Source organism: Perna viridis, chromosome 5, assembly GCF_037379345.1.
Source record: "Perna viridis isolate PV_CMFRI_1.1 ecotype Kerala chromosome 5, ASM3737934v1, whole genome shotgun sequence".
Taxonomy (NCBI): domain Eukaryota; kingdom Metazoa; phylum Mollusca; class Bivalvia; order Mytilida; family Mytilidae; genus Perna; species Perna viridis.
Window position 1 is genome coordinate 50,391,975 of NC_142449.1, and position 16,302 is coordinate 50,408,276.

The following is a 16,302-nucleotide window of genomic DNA, read 5'->3' on the forward strand; positions in this document are numbered from 1 at the left end:
CAAAATATAGATGATTTTTTGTGAAATATTTTTTACTTGTCAAGCATGCATGAAAAACTATATTTAGACGATGTCATTTGATGTATATCCGATTATATTACTGTATTCGATAATCGGTCAAGTTGAGAAACCCATTATATTGTTCATGCATGCAATTTTTAGTGATGATATTGGCTTATCTTGTGGTTCCAATATTTTTTTAAGTTCTCTGTGCTCTTTTGATGGCATGAAAATTTTTTTCCACCTTATTTCTGTACTTTTAAGTGTTTCTCCCAGGAGCTTATGACTGTTTTAAAATATCGACGTTAAATAAAGCTTTTGTCTTGCATTGTATAGTATTCTCGTCGCTTTCATAGTATTTACATGGAGATTGGTGCTGATTGTGAGTTCTGGAATTTCCAGCTTCAGATTTGATTGGTACACCAGCTTCCTTTTATTCAAATGTCCTCGGGCGTTTTTGAAATTTATTTGGTTAGATGAGCGAGAGAATAGATATCCTACTATTTTTTCATCTAAATAGTACCAAGTGATGTTATGCGGCTTGAAAGTTGTCCGTCGATGGCTGGATTGGTTGGCTAGCAGCTTATTTAATCTGGCATTAATATTGGTGATTCTTTGTTTGTTTGTTTGTGTGTTTGTTTTGTTTTGGTTTTATTCGGTTCTTATTCCAGTAAAACTTATTATTCCCTCAGTCTACTGATTAAACACACCATGCGTGCGCGTACAGGTACATGTAAACCCCCAGGAGAGGGTATAGTCTTATCCATACAGTGTGTACGTAGGCTATGTTAAAGAAAATACACCCCATACCCCACTACCAACCCATACCCCAAAAAAGGAAAACTCTTTTTTTGCAGTATACCAATACCTTGCTAGGGTACTTCCCGTTTAACATAATTTCTGTAAAAAAAAACACTATAATAAAAGTTAACTAATTTGTTATTTGAACATCATCTTGCTCCATAAAAAAAAACAATTAAAACACAGCGCGATAAACATTATATTCATATAACATATAGATGTGAGATTCATGTACTTCTTCGTTCATTTGACAAATCTAATGTTCACGTAAATTATACAATCCCCATTCAAAAATGTGTCATTAAGGGAAATGCCCCGGTGATTTTGCACAACATATTTCTCTAGAAATATTCACTATTTCAGTATAGTCAGGCTTCTTTGATTTTAATCGTATCATAGATTGTTGACCGAAATTTGTAGTATCACGCATAAAAACACAAAAAAAAAAAAAACAACATGAAAAAACACAAACACATAACACACACAAAAAAAACGTGTGTGTAGGCTGTGTAATCCTATTTCGATTTTTTTACGAGTACTTCTTATTCTGATTTCTTATTTCTTGGGTCTTGATCTCCCTCGTGAACGTTAACTCCATAGCATTCTGATTTATTATTTCTTGGGTCTCGATCTTCCTCGTGAAGTCCAAAGCATTCCGATATTATAAAATTATGACAACAATTCATCCATTTGTAGTTTTGATTATGATTTATTTATTTCAACATCGAAAACAGAATCAAATATTCCTATAGACCGGTTTAAATGTAACTAGGAACCCTGGTTCTGGCTGTTGGTGAAAGAACTTTCGACAGAAATCCTACCATTCATTTTCTTAACTCAATGCTTACTTGTGACGAAATTTGAAGGCATTGAGATTGATTGATGTACATATAAGTATTATTTGTAGTAAACCATAGCAGCAATAAAATATTTCAAAGCGTTTGTAAATGTTTGCAAGCAAGTGTTGTGCGTATATTTTGTGCACGTACTTACCCAATCCTCTTCGTACTGGTCAGTACCAAGGGTCGCCATCTCTATCTGCCAGGTGCCATATTTTGAATCTTACGTCATGTTCAAACAAACTATTTCATTACTTTTTTTTAATCGTCGCCATTTTTGTTTAAATCGACCTCTGTTTCTTTTTCATGCTGGTGTCCATCGTGGCGATTTTTTTTAAATTGCTGTTGATTCGATTCATCACCTTGGATTTTGCAAAATTTACATGTAAACCAGTCTGGTCTCCATATGTGACTAAGTCATTGGTTTTCTCTTGGATACATCGGCATCGATGGGCAAAGAGAGCAATATGGTCTGCAAAGTCAAGATTTTCTAGTGACTTGTCGAATGTCCTGAACAGTCCTATATTTTGATATTTTTCTGTAAATCTGTTCATCACACAGTCAGTGCAACATGAGAACAACATGTGGGATAACAACCATCCATGTCTCACTCCTGTCTTTAGGTAGAGCCTATCTGTGTTGTTTGCAACACATATCATTTGAGTTTGGAAGTCGTTTTAAATCATTTTAATGATAGAGATTAAAATCAAATAGTGTAGTCTTCAATGTCGCTTATCGTTAAATATTATTTGCCACTGATTTTGGCATGCTTTCAACAGCCGAAATGGCATGAATGCGATATGCTCTAAAATCGGGTGACTTCCGCTAGAATCTTGGTTCCCTTGATATGATTACTCTTTCGTAATCGTGATGACCCGAGTGGTTCTAAATCAAAACAACTGGTTACCAGGAAGTGTGGGCAATGTTTTCGTTCCACAAGTTTCTCTCAATTTTAGCGATCTTTTGGTCGCTTATTATATTGACCAGGGAACCAGATTAGGAACTATAACTCGAATAATTCACGCCCTCATCGTCATCGATTCTCTCGGAATGTCTAAGTAGCGATCGATTGTGAGTGAAAGATAACGACTGACTTGTTTGGGTTAATTAGGAACCAGATTAAACAACTTACCAAGGCCCGATATATATATCAATATATCGGAACCCTGGTTATGCTTATGGCCTATATAGTCAATTGTTATAGGAGTCCCTGTGTCTGAATCGGAGACTGAGTTATCTGGGTAATATTACATTAAATTCAAAGCTAACCAATCATTTCATCTTTCAGTGTAAACTTCGGCGTTCTCACACAAGCAAAACAACACACGTATAACACATTTGTATGATCCTTAAGAGGTACATTTTGATCTCGTATGAAGCTAGAATTGACGGTAAACACGGCACCGATCAGCGGCATAATGTGGTTTAGTGATACATAATTATGCAAAGCATATGCGAATATAAAGAACTGAAATTACGATCGAGTGCAAGAAATCGCTAACAATATTAGCGACTTAAAAAAGAACAGATATGGTGAAACATAAAACACGCGCTTGTCGGAATACCTAAATACCAAATAGTAAATACTTTCAGAGATCACCAAACGATGGCAACATAAATTTAAGTAAGCTTTGAAAGGCCCCGACAACTAAAGTGATATCACCCACGGTAACAGACAATTCTTCAAAATCAGACTAAAAGTAATCTAACGACACAAAGATACATGAATGACCAACAACTCCTGGCTGTTGGAAGGCGCATCAAATCTGGGGCGGGTTTTAAGAAGTTTGGTATAGTACAGATAACTTGATAGAATTTCCCACTAGCTATTAAATCAATTTTCTAGGCGCTGTCTCCGTTTCCTATATGCTATTTAAGATTTACTGGGAGAAGTCTAGGTATTACCAGTTCCACTCCCTTCAGTATTTCTATCTGTATCTGGTTGCATACAGACGCTTTTCCATTTTTAGTGTCCCGATTGCTCTTGGTCACCTCTTCAACTTTTGGAATCTCGGCTTTTAAGCGGTTAAGTTTGTTATCTGAAGATCTAATATTTGCAGAGGACGCTTACCCTACCGGTACACCTGGTCCATGCTCCCAGTTTTAGTGGTGTCTGAGTTGCTCATTTGCTTTTGTTACTTTGTATGTATTATTTTAGTTACTTTGTGTTCTTTGCTGAAATAAAAATAGTTTAAGAAATTTTTTTTGTTTGTTGTTGGTTTATGTCCCTTTGAAAAACTTGATAAACTGGCTTGCATTCCGTATTATGAAAAAGGACTACTTATACATAAAACCATATTATTTGTAGAATAGTTGTAATTCTTAAGATCACAGTTGCGTCTGCTGGGTTATCCAATTTTTCTACTTCCACGGTAAATGGAACAGACTAACTTTCATAAAACAAACTCTTCCAGACCTATTTTTTTTCAAAAAACATTATAATTAACGGTCACATGACTTAGGGTCATCATGACAAAAAGTCACACATAAATAGACCATTCCCCTGCGTTGTTCACTTTGCGGTTCTCCGTCGTATTATGTGCTATTTTTAGCATTATGGAGATTCCCCCATTCAGCGATATGATTTTCCGTTTCGTGGCATGAATATAAACAAAAACTAGATGATATAGGACTGGATATGTCTGATTATCCCCAAGATGAATACTATATACTTCTTACTACAAAGATAGGCAAAAAGAAAGAGTCTGGAATCCTAAGAAAATCGTATTCTCGAGTGGAAGTTCTCGCTGGTACTCTTCTGCTGCGAGTGGACGGAGAACGAGAAGAAAGTGGTGTTGCAATATGGACCTTAGAGACTCTAGAACCCGAAAATATTGAAGTGGAATGTCGACCACAATTTGACGAAATAAAACAAATCGGAAGACTTGAATTACAACTGTTACAACCCATTCCAGTATGCAGCGAAAGGATCGCTGTGTATATGAACAGTCATTGGCTGCAAGAAGGGTTGAATTTAAAGGTTGGGGATGGCGTTATTGTTTATTTGAAGGGTCATCCTGAATTACAAGGACTTTTACGATACCGCGGAGAGCTTCCTGGACAAAAGGGAATCCAGTTTGGAGTAGAATTAGCCCCGGTAAGAGGGACTATCCCGAAATTTTTTCAAGGTTTATCATAAAATATTCTAAGTCCGAAACTGTTCCGGGGCATGTTAAAATCCGGAAAATTCTATCGACCTTTTTTATGGAAATTTTCATGCTTGCTCTATTTTTTGAACTTAAAGAGCAGGTATTAAAAGAGAAATATTCAATCATGGATTTCTTAGATTATTTTTACCCAAAAGGAGGATTTGTTATGGTTACTAAACTGATTGTGGATCAATTGATTTTCAGGACATATTTTTGACAATTTGTAAGTCCAAGAAATCATGGTATAGTTATGCCTCCTGAGCCAGTTTTTATTAATCTAGATTGTTTTGACTTCATTTGCACTTGGGACAATTTATTAGAAAGGAAAATACTCGTGTAGTCACTCAGTAAAGATGACATAATTACATTGTATTTGAACATTATAGGGCTCGGGACTGGGAAGGGGCACTTACTGAATAGGGTACATGTATGTAAGTCTTGTCATGTGACTCCGTGGTTTCATGTGAATGGGTCATCGTCTACCATTCAAATGCATGGAGATTCATCATTAACATAGCATTGAGGGGAATATTAAAAGCAAAATATCATTTTGTGTAAAAATACTAATGAAAAAACAAATGGCAAATATCTAGTTCTACAGGATGAAAATGATTAGAAAAGCATAAAATAAAAGATTTTGCATTGTGATGTTGGGTTTCGATTTCCTGGAAGTTAACAATAAAATGCAGATCAGTCTTCTGATTTCAATGCAGATCGGTCTTCTGATTTCAATACTTTCTACATCGGAAATTCCAGAAGGTATGCTGAAACTAGAAGGAGACTTTCAAACCCTATATATGATATCAAGTGTGTTCCTACACACAGGGTTACATTTTCAGCTGAATTGTCTGAAATATAGTATGATTTTTTCACTTGAAGTAGTATAAATTTGAAAAGAAATGTCAGTGGCGTATCCAGAAAAAAATTTGGGGGTGGTCCTAAATTATTATGAACGCCAATTGGGTTGAAATTTTTTGTTTAATCCCCGAATCATTGTAAAAGTTGAGTTCTCTTTAATAGTGTGGTAACGAGTCGTCTATAATATAACCACTTAAAAGCAAGTTTTGATTTTAATATAGAAGTACAGATTTAACAACAGACGGCAGGGTTTAACTACATTTGTACTTTCTTTCAAAACTTGCATTTTTTCATGCAAAACCTTCCAAATTTAGGTTTGTTTTTTTTTTTTTTTTTTGTTTTTTAGGGGGTTCTTTGTCAATTCCAGAGAGGTGACTTTGTAAGCTGATTGTGTGCATGGACCATGTGCAGTAATTAGATGTTTCATGACATACAGTAACACCTGTAATTGTCTGATCTAAAAAGAAAATGATACTGTAAGAGCAGTTACATGTATTATGAGACCATCATAAATTGTATTCTTCTGACCAAGAAAACCGAGATGTTCTTTAGGGGACCCATACTTGGGAACAAGAAATACAAATTTACTTATGGTTCGGAATGAAATAGTCCTTTAGAAGCAATGATTTCAAAAGTCAACTATAGAAATTCATGGTAAAAGTTGGTATTACTGTTCATCACTGAATTCTTGTTTGCAATCAAAAGTACCAACACCATATTTAGCAGGAATCTGCACTGGTAGTGAAGATGGTTTAATATTTTTTAAAACTGACACTTTGAACAGACAAGCGTCCTTGACTTCTGCTAAATTTGAAAATTATCAAAAGAATGTAATCCAGGGACAAAAACCAGACATGGAAAACAGATGTACACAACAAAGAACATACAGTAACTAAAATCATACAAAGTAACAAAAGCAATTGAGCAACTCGGACTCTACTAAAAACAGGGAGCATGGACCAGGTGCACCAGTAGGGTAAAAAATATGGCTGTAGCTTTCTTTTCCAAACACACAATGTATTTAATAATTCTGTGAGTTAAAGAAGATGTACAGAATAAAGAATTGAAAAAAAGTGTTGAATTAAAATAACTTTAAACCTGTTGTAATTTTGGTTGAGGTAAAGAAACAATAAAGTTAAGTGGAACCACTATTTTCCTCTACTGTGTAGAGTTGAGAAAACAAAATTCCTGTTTTTGGCAGTGTTAATGTTTTTGACTGATTGGAAGTGGTTTTACTGTCAATTTCAAATGCCTTTTTTGAATTTCGAAATCAATAGTCTTTGTTACATGTGTTAACTGTCATTTTTGTGAGTTTGTATGATTTTAAAATGTTGATATGTAATTTTTCTATGGGAAACAGTTTTCATTTTTGAGGTACATGTAGTTTTTGGGTTACCAATACACATACACATGTATGTGCAATGTTTACATAGAGAAAGATGAGAGCTTTATATGTATGTTCAATATGCATCAGACAAAAAAGCAATAAAATTAATAAAATTAAGTAATAAGCAGATCTGAATGAATGAAAAGTATTTGGATTGAAACATGTTTGTTTGTTTGTTGGGGTTTAACGTCCGAGCAGCAATATTTCAGCTATATTCAGACGATGAACATGAAATTGAGGATAAAATGAACATGAAAATATGATGAAATGAAAAAGGGATGGGACCCAAGGACAATGGGGTCGACAAATTTTGATTGCCTGGAAATAGGGAGAGGTGAGTAGGGTCGGGCAATTTAGCCTCCTGTGGCGGAGCCCTATGGTTCCTACTCCGGGAGAATACCACAGTAGGGTTCTTTAACGTGCAAGGAACATGGCATCTTTCCCAACACGATGCACCACTATGGTTTGCGGTCAGGTTTTCCGTTTTATAGCCTGACAACCCCAGCATGTAACAAGCCAGGGGTACCCTATTCAACCACCTGGGGCACACATCCCAGTTACTCTGTGGGCAGAGCGCCCTAGCCCCCGGCTAAGGTTCTGAGCACTATTTAGTCGCCTTTTACGACAAGCTTAGCGCTGCTGCAGGCCTATTCTTTTAATACCCGGACCTGCACTGGTGGGATTGAAACATAAAAGTGGGATATTTTCTTATGAATGAAAAGAGAACTGTTTTGATAAACTGCATCATGAATAACAAGTTTAGTATTTGCTAAAATCTGGCCATTTTCAACAGATTTTCTGACTAGTTCATTTCAGAACTTCACTTGACCAATATTAAAGCCATACCCAGTTTTCATGTACTGTATAATATACAATATAACGATAATGGATATGGTGAATATGTCAAAGAGACAACAACTCCACTTGTTGAAAATTTAATTTCAAGGCCACCAAATGTCAATGAACAAGGAAAATGTACTTTATGTTTTCATCCCATTGGGGTTGTTGTCTCTTTGACATACAGTGTATACACCATACATGTACCTGTTTTCATTATATTTAGTTAAGCCTTTGTAATGACTGGAGGCGAGTGTTTAAAATTTGGGAAAATCATCATTTTCAAAATTTATTAAAGTATGGGAACCATCATTAAAAAGGACAAAGTCTTAATTTTAAATGTTGCTACTGCAAGTTATACAAATTATTTCCCCTAGAGACATATCTTCAATTTATTTAAGGAGATAGACCAATGGTAAGGGACACAACTCTTACAAATCATTGAAACATTGGTATTCAGCATTTTAAATCAATTTATTTAAGCATCTAAGTAACTTGGACTGATTTCATTCTGTTTCAAATGAAAGTTTTATAGGCCTTGCAGAGTTCCTTAAATCTTATTTTTTCTGTCAGACATTAGGGCTGATAGCCAGGGAAAATCTGCCTGTCCTATCATAGTTTTGCCATAGTTTTCTTAAAAGTGATTAGAATCTTTTGAAAAATGGTTGCCAGTCAATGGGTCTGATAAACATAAATTTTTGTCAAACCTTGCAAAATTGTGCTCCATGGGTCCTAAGGTCTGGCAGATTTCTGCAACACTGGTTTTGGTGAAAATGAATATGATACAAACATATAGCTGATTTTAAGAGTTATGTCCCTTACTTTAGGTCAACCTCCTGAAAAGTGACGAAGATGGTTTTTTTTCAAATTTTACTTTGTTTTGTATTGAATTTTCTGAATATAGGGTTATTGCACGAATATTGACAAATAACAACTGGAGTGATAACTTGTTTGTACAATACATGTTGTATACACTTGGGCAATTGCATGGAAGGATATTTACTCAATATTCATGTAATTCTGTGGTCCAAATTTTCTGTCAACAGTGGAAGGTCCTGGACTTTTTCAAGTTTGAATTCAATGTTCCACTTGAGTAACCTCAAAAGTCCTATATAAAGTGTCTGTGAATTAAGTTGAAGGTCCTGAATCTGGGTAAATGGAATTTCAAAGGTCTTGTGTCAGAATTTGAGGGACCACTGCTTATTTGAACCTGGGCAATTACATAAAAACAAATAAAATTTGTTAAAAATGCTTTTTGTTATTCAGGATGTCATTTGTTTTAAAGCTACATCTACATTTGCATTAGTGCAATAGTTATATGTGAATTTATTGCACACTGACTAGTAGATTATTGCACCCATTCTTATGTTTGTTTTCAACATTACATTTACATTTATATATTGTGGTGCAATAAAATAATATAATAAATTCTGCCTAGATTTAATGAATGTTTGCATGACTTCTTTTATGAGAAGTTTATCTTGAAAGTAAATTTGCATCCCTGACATCCATTAGGCCCAAAAAACAATAGCCTTGCTTCCTGCTACCAACAAGAAAAAAAAAATAGTGTAGATACAATGTACAATTTGTAGGTAGGGAAATTATATTATTTTTCAAAACATTTTACATTGAGTTAATGGGGAAACAATGTAAACTCTAACAGTGCTTGAGCCAAAATGGACATAAAATGTTTAGGGTAGGCACAGAAAAATAGGTTAGGTAGGGTAGCAGGAAATATACTGTTATTACTAATATGATGAAGGTGAAACCTTTTAACGCTCCCGAAGAAACATTAATAAAAACATTTTTTTGTCAGCTCTTATTTGATATGTTATACCTTCAAGTATGGTAAATTTTGTAATGATATATATTTGCCCTAAAGCATTATACTAATTGTCATGGTCTGATATGTCTATTGGCTAAAATGTACGGCACTGGTTAACATTATTGGTCTTAAAAGATTTCTTTTATTGTATTTAGTTTCGCTGCATTCTGTTTCATTTAGTATAGTTTAATTATGTTTTTATTACGATTTGATTCATTTTATCGAATTGTTTCGTTTCAATTCTTTCTTTTATCGATTATTTTTGTTTCTCAATTTTTATGACCCGAGAATTATGGGTAATATTGATGACGTAATTTTCGTAAACATCGGGGAGCCATACTGCAGACTATAAGGCCAACCTTATCTTGGAAAAACTATGATTCGATTTGTATTTAATTATCGAAACTAGCAAATATTTTCCGAGACTGGTTTGGCGCTCAATCGTACATACACAAGTATATGCAAATGAAGCTGCCAATCTGCTGCTTTTCAGCTCCTGAAAATGCAGGTACAAACCAGATATTGATGCTTTTTCTTGTCATAAGTATACAGAATCAAGTTGATAATACAACCATAAACGCTTCCTTCGGGAGCGTATAATTTGTTTTTGCCTTAGCCAAATTTCATGATCATATTTACTTTCTGCACTTTCAATTTTCTATGCTGCAAAAAGAGTTTAAAAAGTAGGCTGGTAGTTTTCCTTTTCCATATCATGTACATTTCATTATACTAAAAAACATTTAAAAATAAAACTAATGGAAATCCATTTTATCAAGGCCTGTAAAATCTTTGACTTTTTTAATAACCTCACTTTCAATTTAAGTAGTTCAAATTGAACTTTAAGGTATAGCTAAAAATAAATTAGGAAATTTCACATTTTGGTTATTTATATAAGCCAAGACTTGTTTGTGGTGCATTGTTTCCCTATTGTTTGGTTTTACCTCTTTTTAAGGGTCATTGGTAAGGCCAAGATGCTTAAAGGAAGGTATTTTTTGTAAAAGATTTACATTTATACCCAAAAAAGGAAAATTTTTGTCACCATTTCTGGAATACAGTATTCAGGGAGTGTTGTAACTTTGGTTCCAGGTTAGTTTTGTATCTTGTTTCAAGTTTATCGGAACTTAAGAATTTGAACTGTTTTCACTTTCAAGCCATGTACTAGGATTTTGAAGTACATGTATTAGAATTGTGTTAGAATTGTCCCATATTTGATGTTTCAGTACTTTTTGCTGATATTTAAAATATATTTATGTGAGACATTAATTTTTCAAAGTAGCAAAGAGGGAAGGGATAGGGACATTGCTAAGTACACATTTTATTATTGAGGGTCAGATGTCAAAGTAAATCAACAGCACGTGATGTTCAAGCATGGGGACATTATAATTTATGAAGAAAAACAAAGACCAGGCCCCAGCACTGCAAATCTTGAAACATTACTTAAGATGAGAAAATTCTTAACTGTGATGTCATCAAGTTGGAATACTTTGATTGGATTTACCATGTAAGTTAAGAATATGCTCAGACTTAAGTATTTTTTTACATTTTGTTGCCCCAAGGCCAAGCTGTATCGTTAGACAATTACTGTTCATGTGGTTATAAGGAATGTGATTTTATCATCTTCACTATCTGCTATTTTGAACTATACATGTTCATACTTTAACCCTGTCACACTTTTTGTGCCTGTCCCAAGTCTATATGTCTTGTTTCATTCTCACCTTTATTTTATAATGTAACTAGTATATAGGAGGGAATTCTTTCACTGTACCTTAGTATAATGATGTTCTGGGGCTAGCTGCAGCCTGCCCTGTGGCGTGACGGTTTCCTTGTCATTCGTTGAAGACCAATGGGTGGCCTTGGGCTGAAAATTCATCCTGGTGGGGTTGTTGTCTCTTTGACATATTCACCTTGTTACATTTAAAAACCAAGGTTTTTTCAGTGTTTTAATTATAACTGGATGTTTGTGGCAATAGTTTTGTCATTATGCAAAGTAGATGTGTTGATTATTTTAGTGTATGTTTTACAGTTTACCACAAAAATTGGGCAAACGAAAGAGTGTTCACCACAAACTTTAATTGTGGTTATACAAAATCAGTGAATGGTAGTATGATGAATGTCTTATATTTCCTGAATGTGAAAACCATTTATTGTATTGTGCTGATCAGAGGAAGTTGATTATATACATGTATGCTGTATTTATTGGCTTTATAACTTTTTGGTAACATCCCAAGTTCTTATATTTTAGTTTTCTTCATGTGTTGCCATAGTCAGAGCTTCATTAGAAACATTGGCATGGTCATAACCTGTGCTTTACTTGGTTAATTAAAACATTATGGTATCATTTTCAATGAACATGTATATATGTCTGTTATATAAATTCATTAGAAGCATAAGGACAAGTTAAAAGGGCAACGGGTGTATCATGTGCTGAAAGTGCAGCTCTGTATTTTATTATGAATTTAGTGGTATTTTTATTATTTGATATAGCAACAAATTTCATTTTCATCTAAAATGACAATATTGCAATAATTACTGTGTGTCAGAATTTTGCTGAATTTACAATACAGCCTAAGTTGCATAAAAAATTCTAAATAAAGATTTTCCGCAATTCCTTAATTTTTTGGTCTTCAATTTTTAGAGATCTGATTAGTTGAAATTTGGTTTGAGAATGTTCAATTTAAGGAAAATTGCACCGAGTGAGATTTTTTTTAGGCAACCAAACCCAGATACATATTTTTGAGTATTTTGTGTCCATTTTTTTCTGTTTTCACACATTTTTTGTGTCAATTATATGTTCGAAATTACATGTAGGATCTAACTACACTGCATTCTATTTTCTGACCCAGCATTTACATTAACAAGTTGAACAACCATACTTTGGGTTTTTCCTTTACATAGTGCTTGCACAATTTTGAAAGCTGAAATTTGGTTTGTTGATTAAAAAGGTCATTGGTCAGAAAATAGAATGGAGTGTTGTTAGATTTTACACATGCAGTGGCTGAATGAAACAATTTGTTGGACTAATTTTAATTTGATTGGCACATGATTGTGAGCTGTAACTGATATATGGTCATTTGAATTACCTGTTGTTTGGCTGTTATAATGAAAAAGGGCAGATCTTGAACTTAGGTATATAATGTAATGGCATGACACATCACTATGAAATCAGTTGACCATTCTCTGATTTAAGTGTACTTCTAAACTATAATACATTTCTTGTACAATAAAACTTGTGACCTCTATTCTTAAATAATCTGTCTTGAAAGACTATGATTAAAATATCCCCATGTAGTAATTAACCTTTATATAAAGACCACCTGTCATATGTGATGATTAAAGTTAGAAATATTCTAGAATTTTTTAAATTTTAAAGAGCTTTTTCATGTTTTGCAAAGTAATCACATTATAATTTTAATTTTATCGTATTTTCAGGAACACAGAGGAAAAGGAACTTGCGATGGAGTTTTCCGTAAAAAACGATTTTTCCAATGTGATCCAAACTGTGGAGTTTTTGTACCTCTTCACAAAATCAGAGCTGACCCTAGGTCTCAGCAAGCAGTAAACACCGCAACGGCTAGTCTAAAGCAGGAAATAGCAGAATGTGGTCTGAGTATGGGGGACCGAATAGTATGGCTCAGTGACAATGGGCCAGAGTTTGGTGAGGTCAAGTGGGTAGGAGTGCTGCCTGATTCTCGGAGAAACGACATCACAGTTGGAGTAGAATTTGTAGGTTGCTTACTTATCGAATATTGAATACTACTTTGATCTTGTTTATATCACAAGTGCAAAGTGAAATGTGGAAACTTAATAGATCTGTAACTTTTTGGATGTTACAGAAATGTGGTATATAGGAACTGGTTTAATCAAACTAAAAATACCTTTCTAGATCTAGCAGAGGAGGGTTCTACTCTTTCATATGAACTTAAGAACTTTTTTTAATATATCAAAAAGATACTGATAATTCAATTTTGCTGTGAAATGGCATTTATTGTTATTAACATGTAGATTTTTTCTAGTGCATACCCTCCCACATTAGGGGTGAGACTGCTACAATGTCAATGGAAAATTTAGAATCTCCCACATAAAAGTATAAGATTTGTGGGAGATTTTGGGTTCAGATAGGTACATGTATATAAAAGAGTTTCATCATGAGAACCATGTTTCATATTGCATTGAGTTTAGATACAGTACTTGTAATGATATATTATATGACAGCATTGCTGTCACTCCTTAGTAAGGGTACATTTTTTGAAAATAATTTATTTCTTACTTACTTAAATCTAAAAGTGAAATTTTGAATCATTGGATAGCCTTGTTTGTACAATAGAAAGATAAATTTGTTTGTTTGTTTGTTGGGGTTTAACGTCCGAGCAGCAATATTTCAGCTATATTCAGACAATAGAAAGATAAAAAAACATTGCACAATGATAAGACTTACTTGAACCTATAAACTTTAGCTCAGAGCGAATATGAATGAATTTATATGAGTTACTAAATGCAGGGGTTTCATTCAAGCAAGATCAATTTACATTTTATACAATTTTTTTTTCAGAAAAATTCATTCATAGTGGGTTTTCCAAAGTGTTATATAATCAAAGAAATTATGTAAAAAAATGTATGAAACTGGTTCATTGTGTCATTCATTGTAAATTTAAATGATCATGAATGATTTAAACCTATTGAGTTAATACATGTATCATAGTGGAGATAACAAACAACATATCAGGGAAACCATTCAAGAACACTGACCTGTTATTCTTAGTCTCATGCAAATTGTGTCTTGAAATTGACAAAGTGGTAACAGATATTTGCAATTTTTCATTGTAATTTTGGCATATCTTGGGCTTTTGAAATATTAATCAAAACAAAACACATGATACATGATACATGTTGTATTTATTTATTGTATGTATCTATTGTATCTATTGTTTCAAGAATATTTATTAAGTTGCATCCATCGGAAAGCTTAATTACAATTCATAAAGATCTGATAATTTTCACTTACATGTATTTAGATGAGTATTTAAAAAAAATATACTTTGTATACTCAACTGTTTAGTAAAATGCTGCACTATTCCTTAAATTCAACCTTCCTGGCCATCCTTGAAAGTTAATTAGCCACATTTAAGCTCAAATAGCATTTTGCTACATGATTACCTCAAGTGGATCTACTACTAAGACAGATTGAAATGAAAATGAACAATAACATCAATTAAATATTGCAGTTTTGTTAGGTTTTTGATCCTTCGGGAACAAAGTACTTTTTGTCACCAGTTTATGCCTTTAACTGTCTACTATTTATGAACACTACACAAAAATATAGTCCAAATGTAATTCCTTTTATATCATTCAATATTTCTTTTATTATTTGAACATGTTTCTGCCAGTTGTTCAGGTCAATAATTTTCTGTTATTCTGCAAAATAAAATTAAGATCTAGTCTTTAAATCAACTGGAGATTTGAGGGACTCCTTTTAGGCATTGAAAGATGTTTAGTAATAAAATAGCATTTAGGGAATTTAGTTCTTGCAGTAATGTGTTAAGAAACATTAAATGTGTTAAGAATTAACACATTTATCAGTCAAAATCTTCATCCTATCATTTATAGTTATGATTAATAAACAGGAAGTGAAGAGGAGTGATTTTAACCAAGTAGAATTGATGAGAAAATTCCAATAAATAAAAAGTGTCTAGTTTTGCAAAATCTTATGTTCATAGTCTGAAATTGATGTTATTTGAGTATAATTATAGTGTAAAATATATACTGGTACTCAGTTAAAATAGTTTTTGAAGGTAAATGCAATTTGATTTAACTTTTGAACTGGTTGAAAAATTTTGGAAAAAGGTCAAATGGATCAAAATTTGTAAATATGTATGTGAAGTTAGATACTGTTTTACTACTGATTACAGTAATCAGTAGTAAAGATTGACATTTGGTTTCTACATTTTTGAAAAAAAACAGTTATAAATAATATGGGAAACACAAATGTATGATTACAGTTTTATTTTACATCCTGTAATCATTGAAAATTTGTACATGTTATAATTTTCACTAGAACCAAAAACTTCCAATGGTAACAGCACTTTGATTTAAAATAATTGCAAAATTATCCAGTAGGAATTCTTGGACAGGGAAATGCATGAAATTGTGTTAGCGTTAGTAGAACATTTGCATTAACTATGCTGTGAAAGAAATTAAGTGATAGACAGAAGTTGTGGCTAATATCCAATGTATGTGAATAGGCCGTTCTTAAAAGTTGATTAGCCACATTTAATCTCAACTAGCCCTTTCCTACATAGCTACCCTGTACCACTAAAATGGAAATGATCAATAACATTATTTAGTAATACAATTTTGTTTTACATTATTGCAGGATAATCCAGTAGGTTCTGGGACAGGGAAATACAAGAGTCACAGACTGTTCCATGCCAAGCCTCAACATGCCTCCTTAGTCCCCATTATGGGTCTAATGAAGGCTGAGGAATATTTATCCATGCAGGGGCCAGCACAGCCTCCAGGTACATGTATATTGTTTATATGAAGCTTTAAAAAATAACTGGAAACCAATTTTTAGCTCACCTGGCCAAAGGCCATGTGAGCTATTGCCAT

At 33.5% G+C, this 16,302-nt stretch overlaps 1 protein-coding gene across 1 annotated transcript in view; it reads left to right on the forward strand.

The window, feature by feature from the left end:
• The first annotated feature begins 4,177 nt into the window (after positions 1-4,177).
• Positions 4,178-16,302, forward strand: part of LOC148618114 (ubiquitin carboxyl-terminal hydrolase CYLD-like) — a 40,382-nt gene continuing 28,257 nt past the window's right edge. The window contains exons 1-3 of the mRNA XM_088585982.1: positions 4,178-4,737; positions 13,126-13,419; positions 16,067-16,211. Coding sequence (XP_088442108.1) covers positions 4,279-4,737; positions 13,126-13,419; positions 16,067-16,211 — 898 coding nt within the window. The 5' untranslated portion in view covers positions 4,178-4,278. The remainder of the gene's footprint in view (positions 4,738-13,125; positions 13,420-16,066; positions 16,212-16,302) is intronic.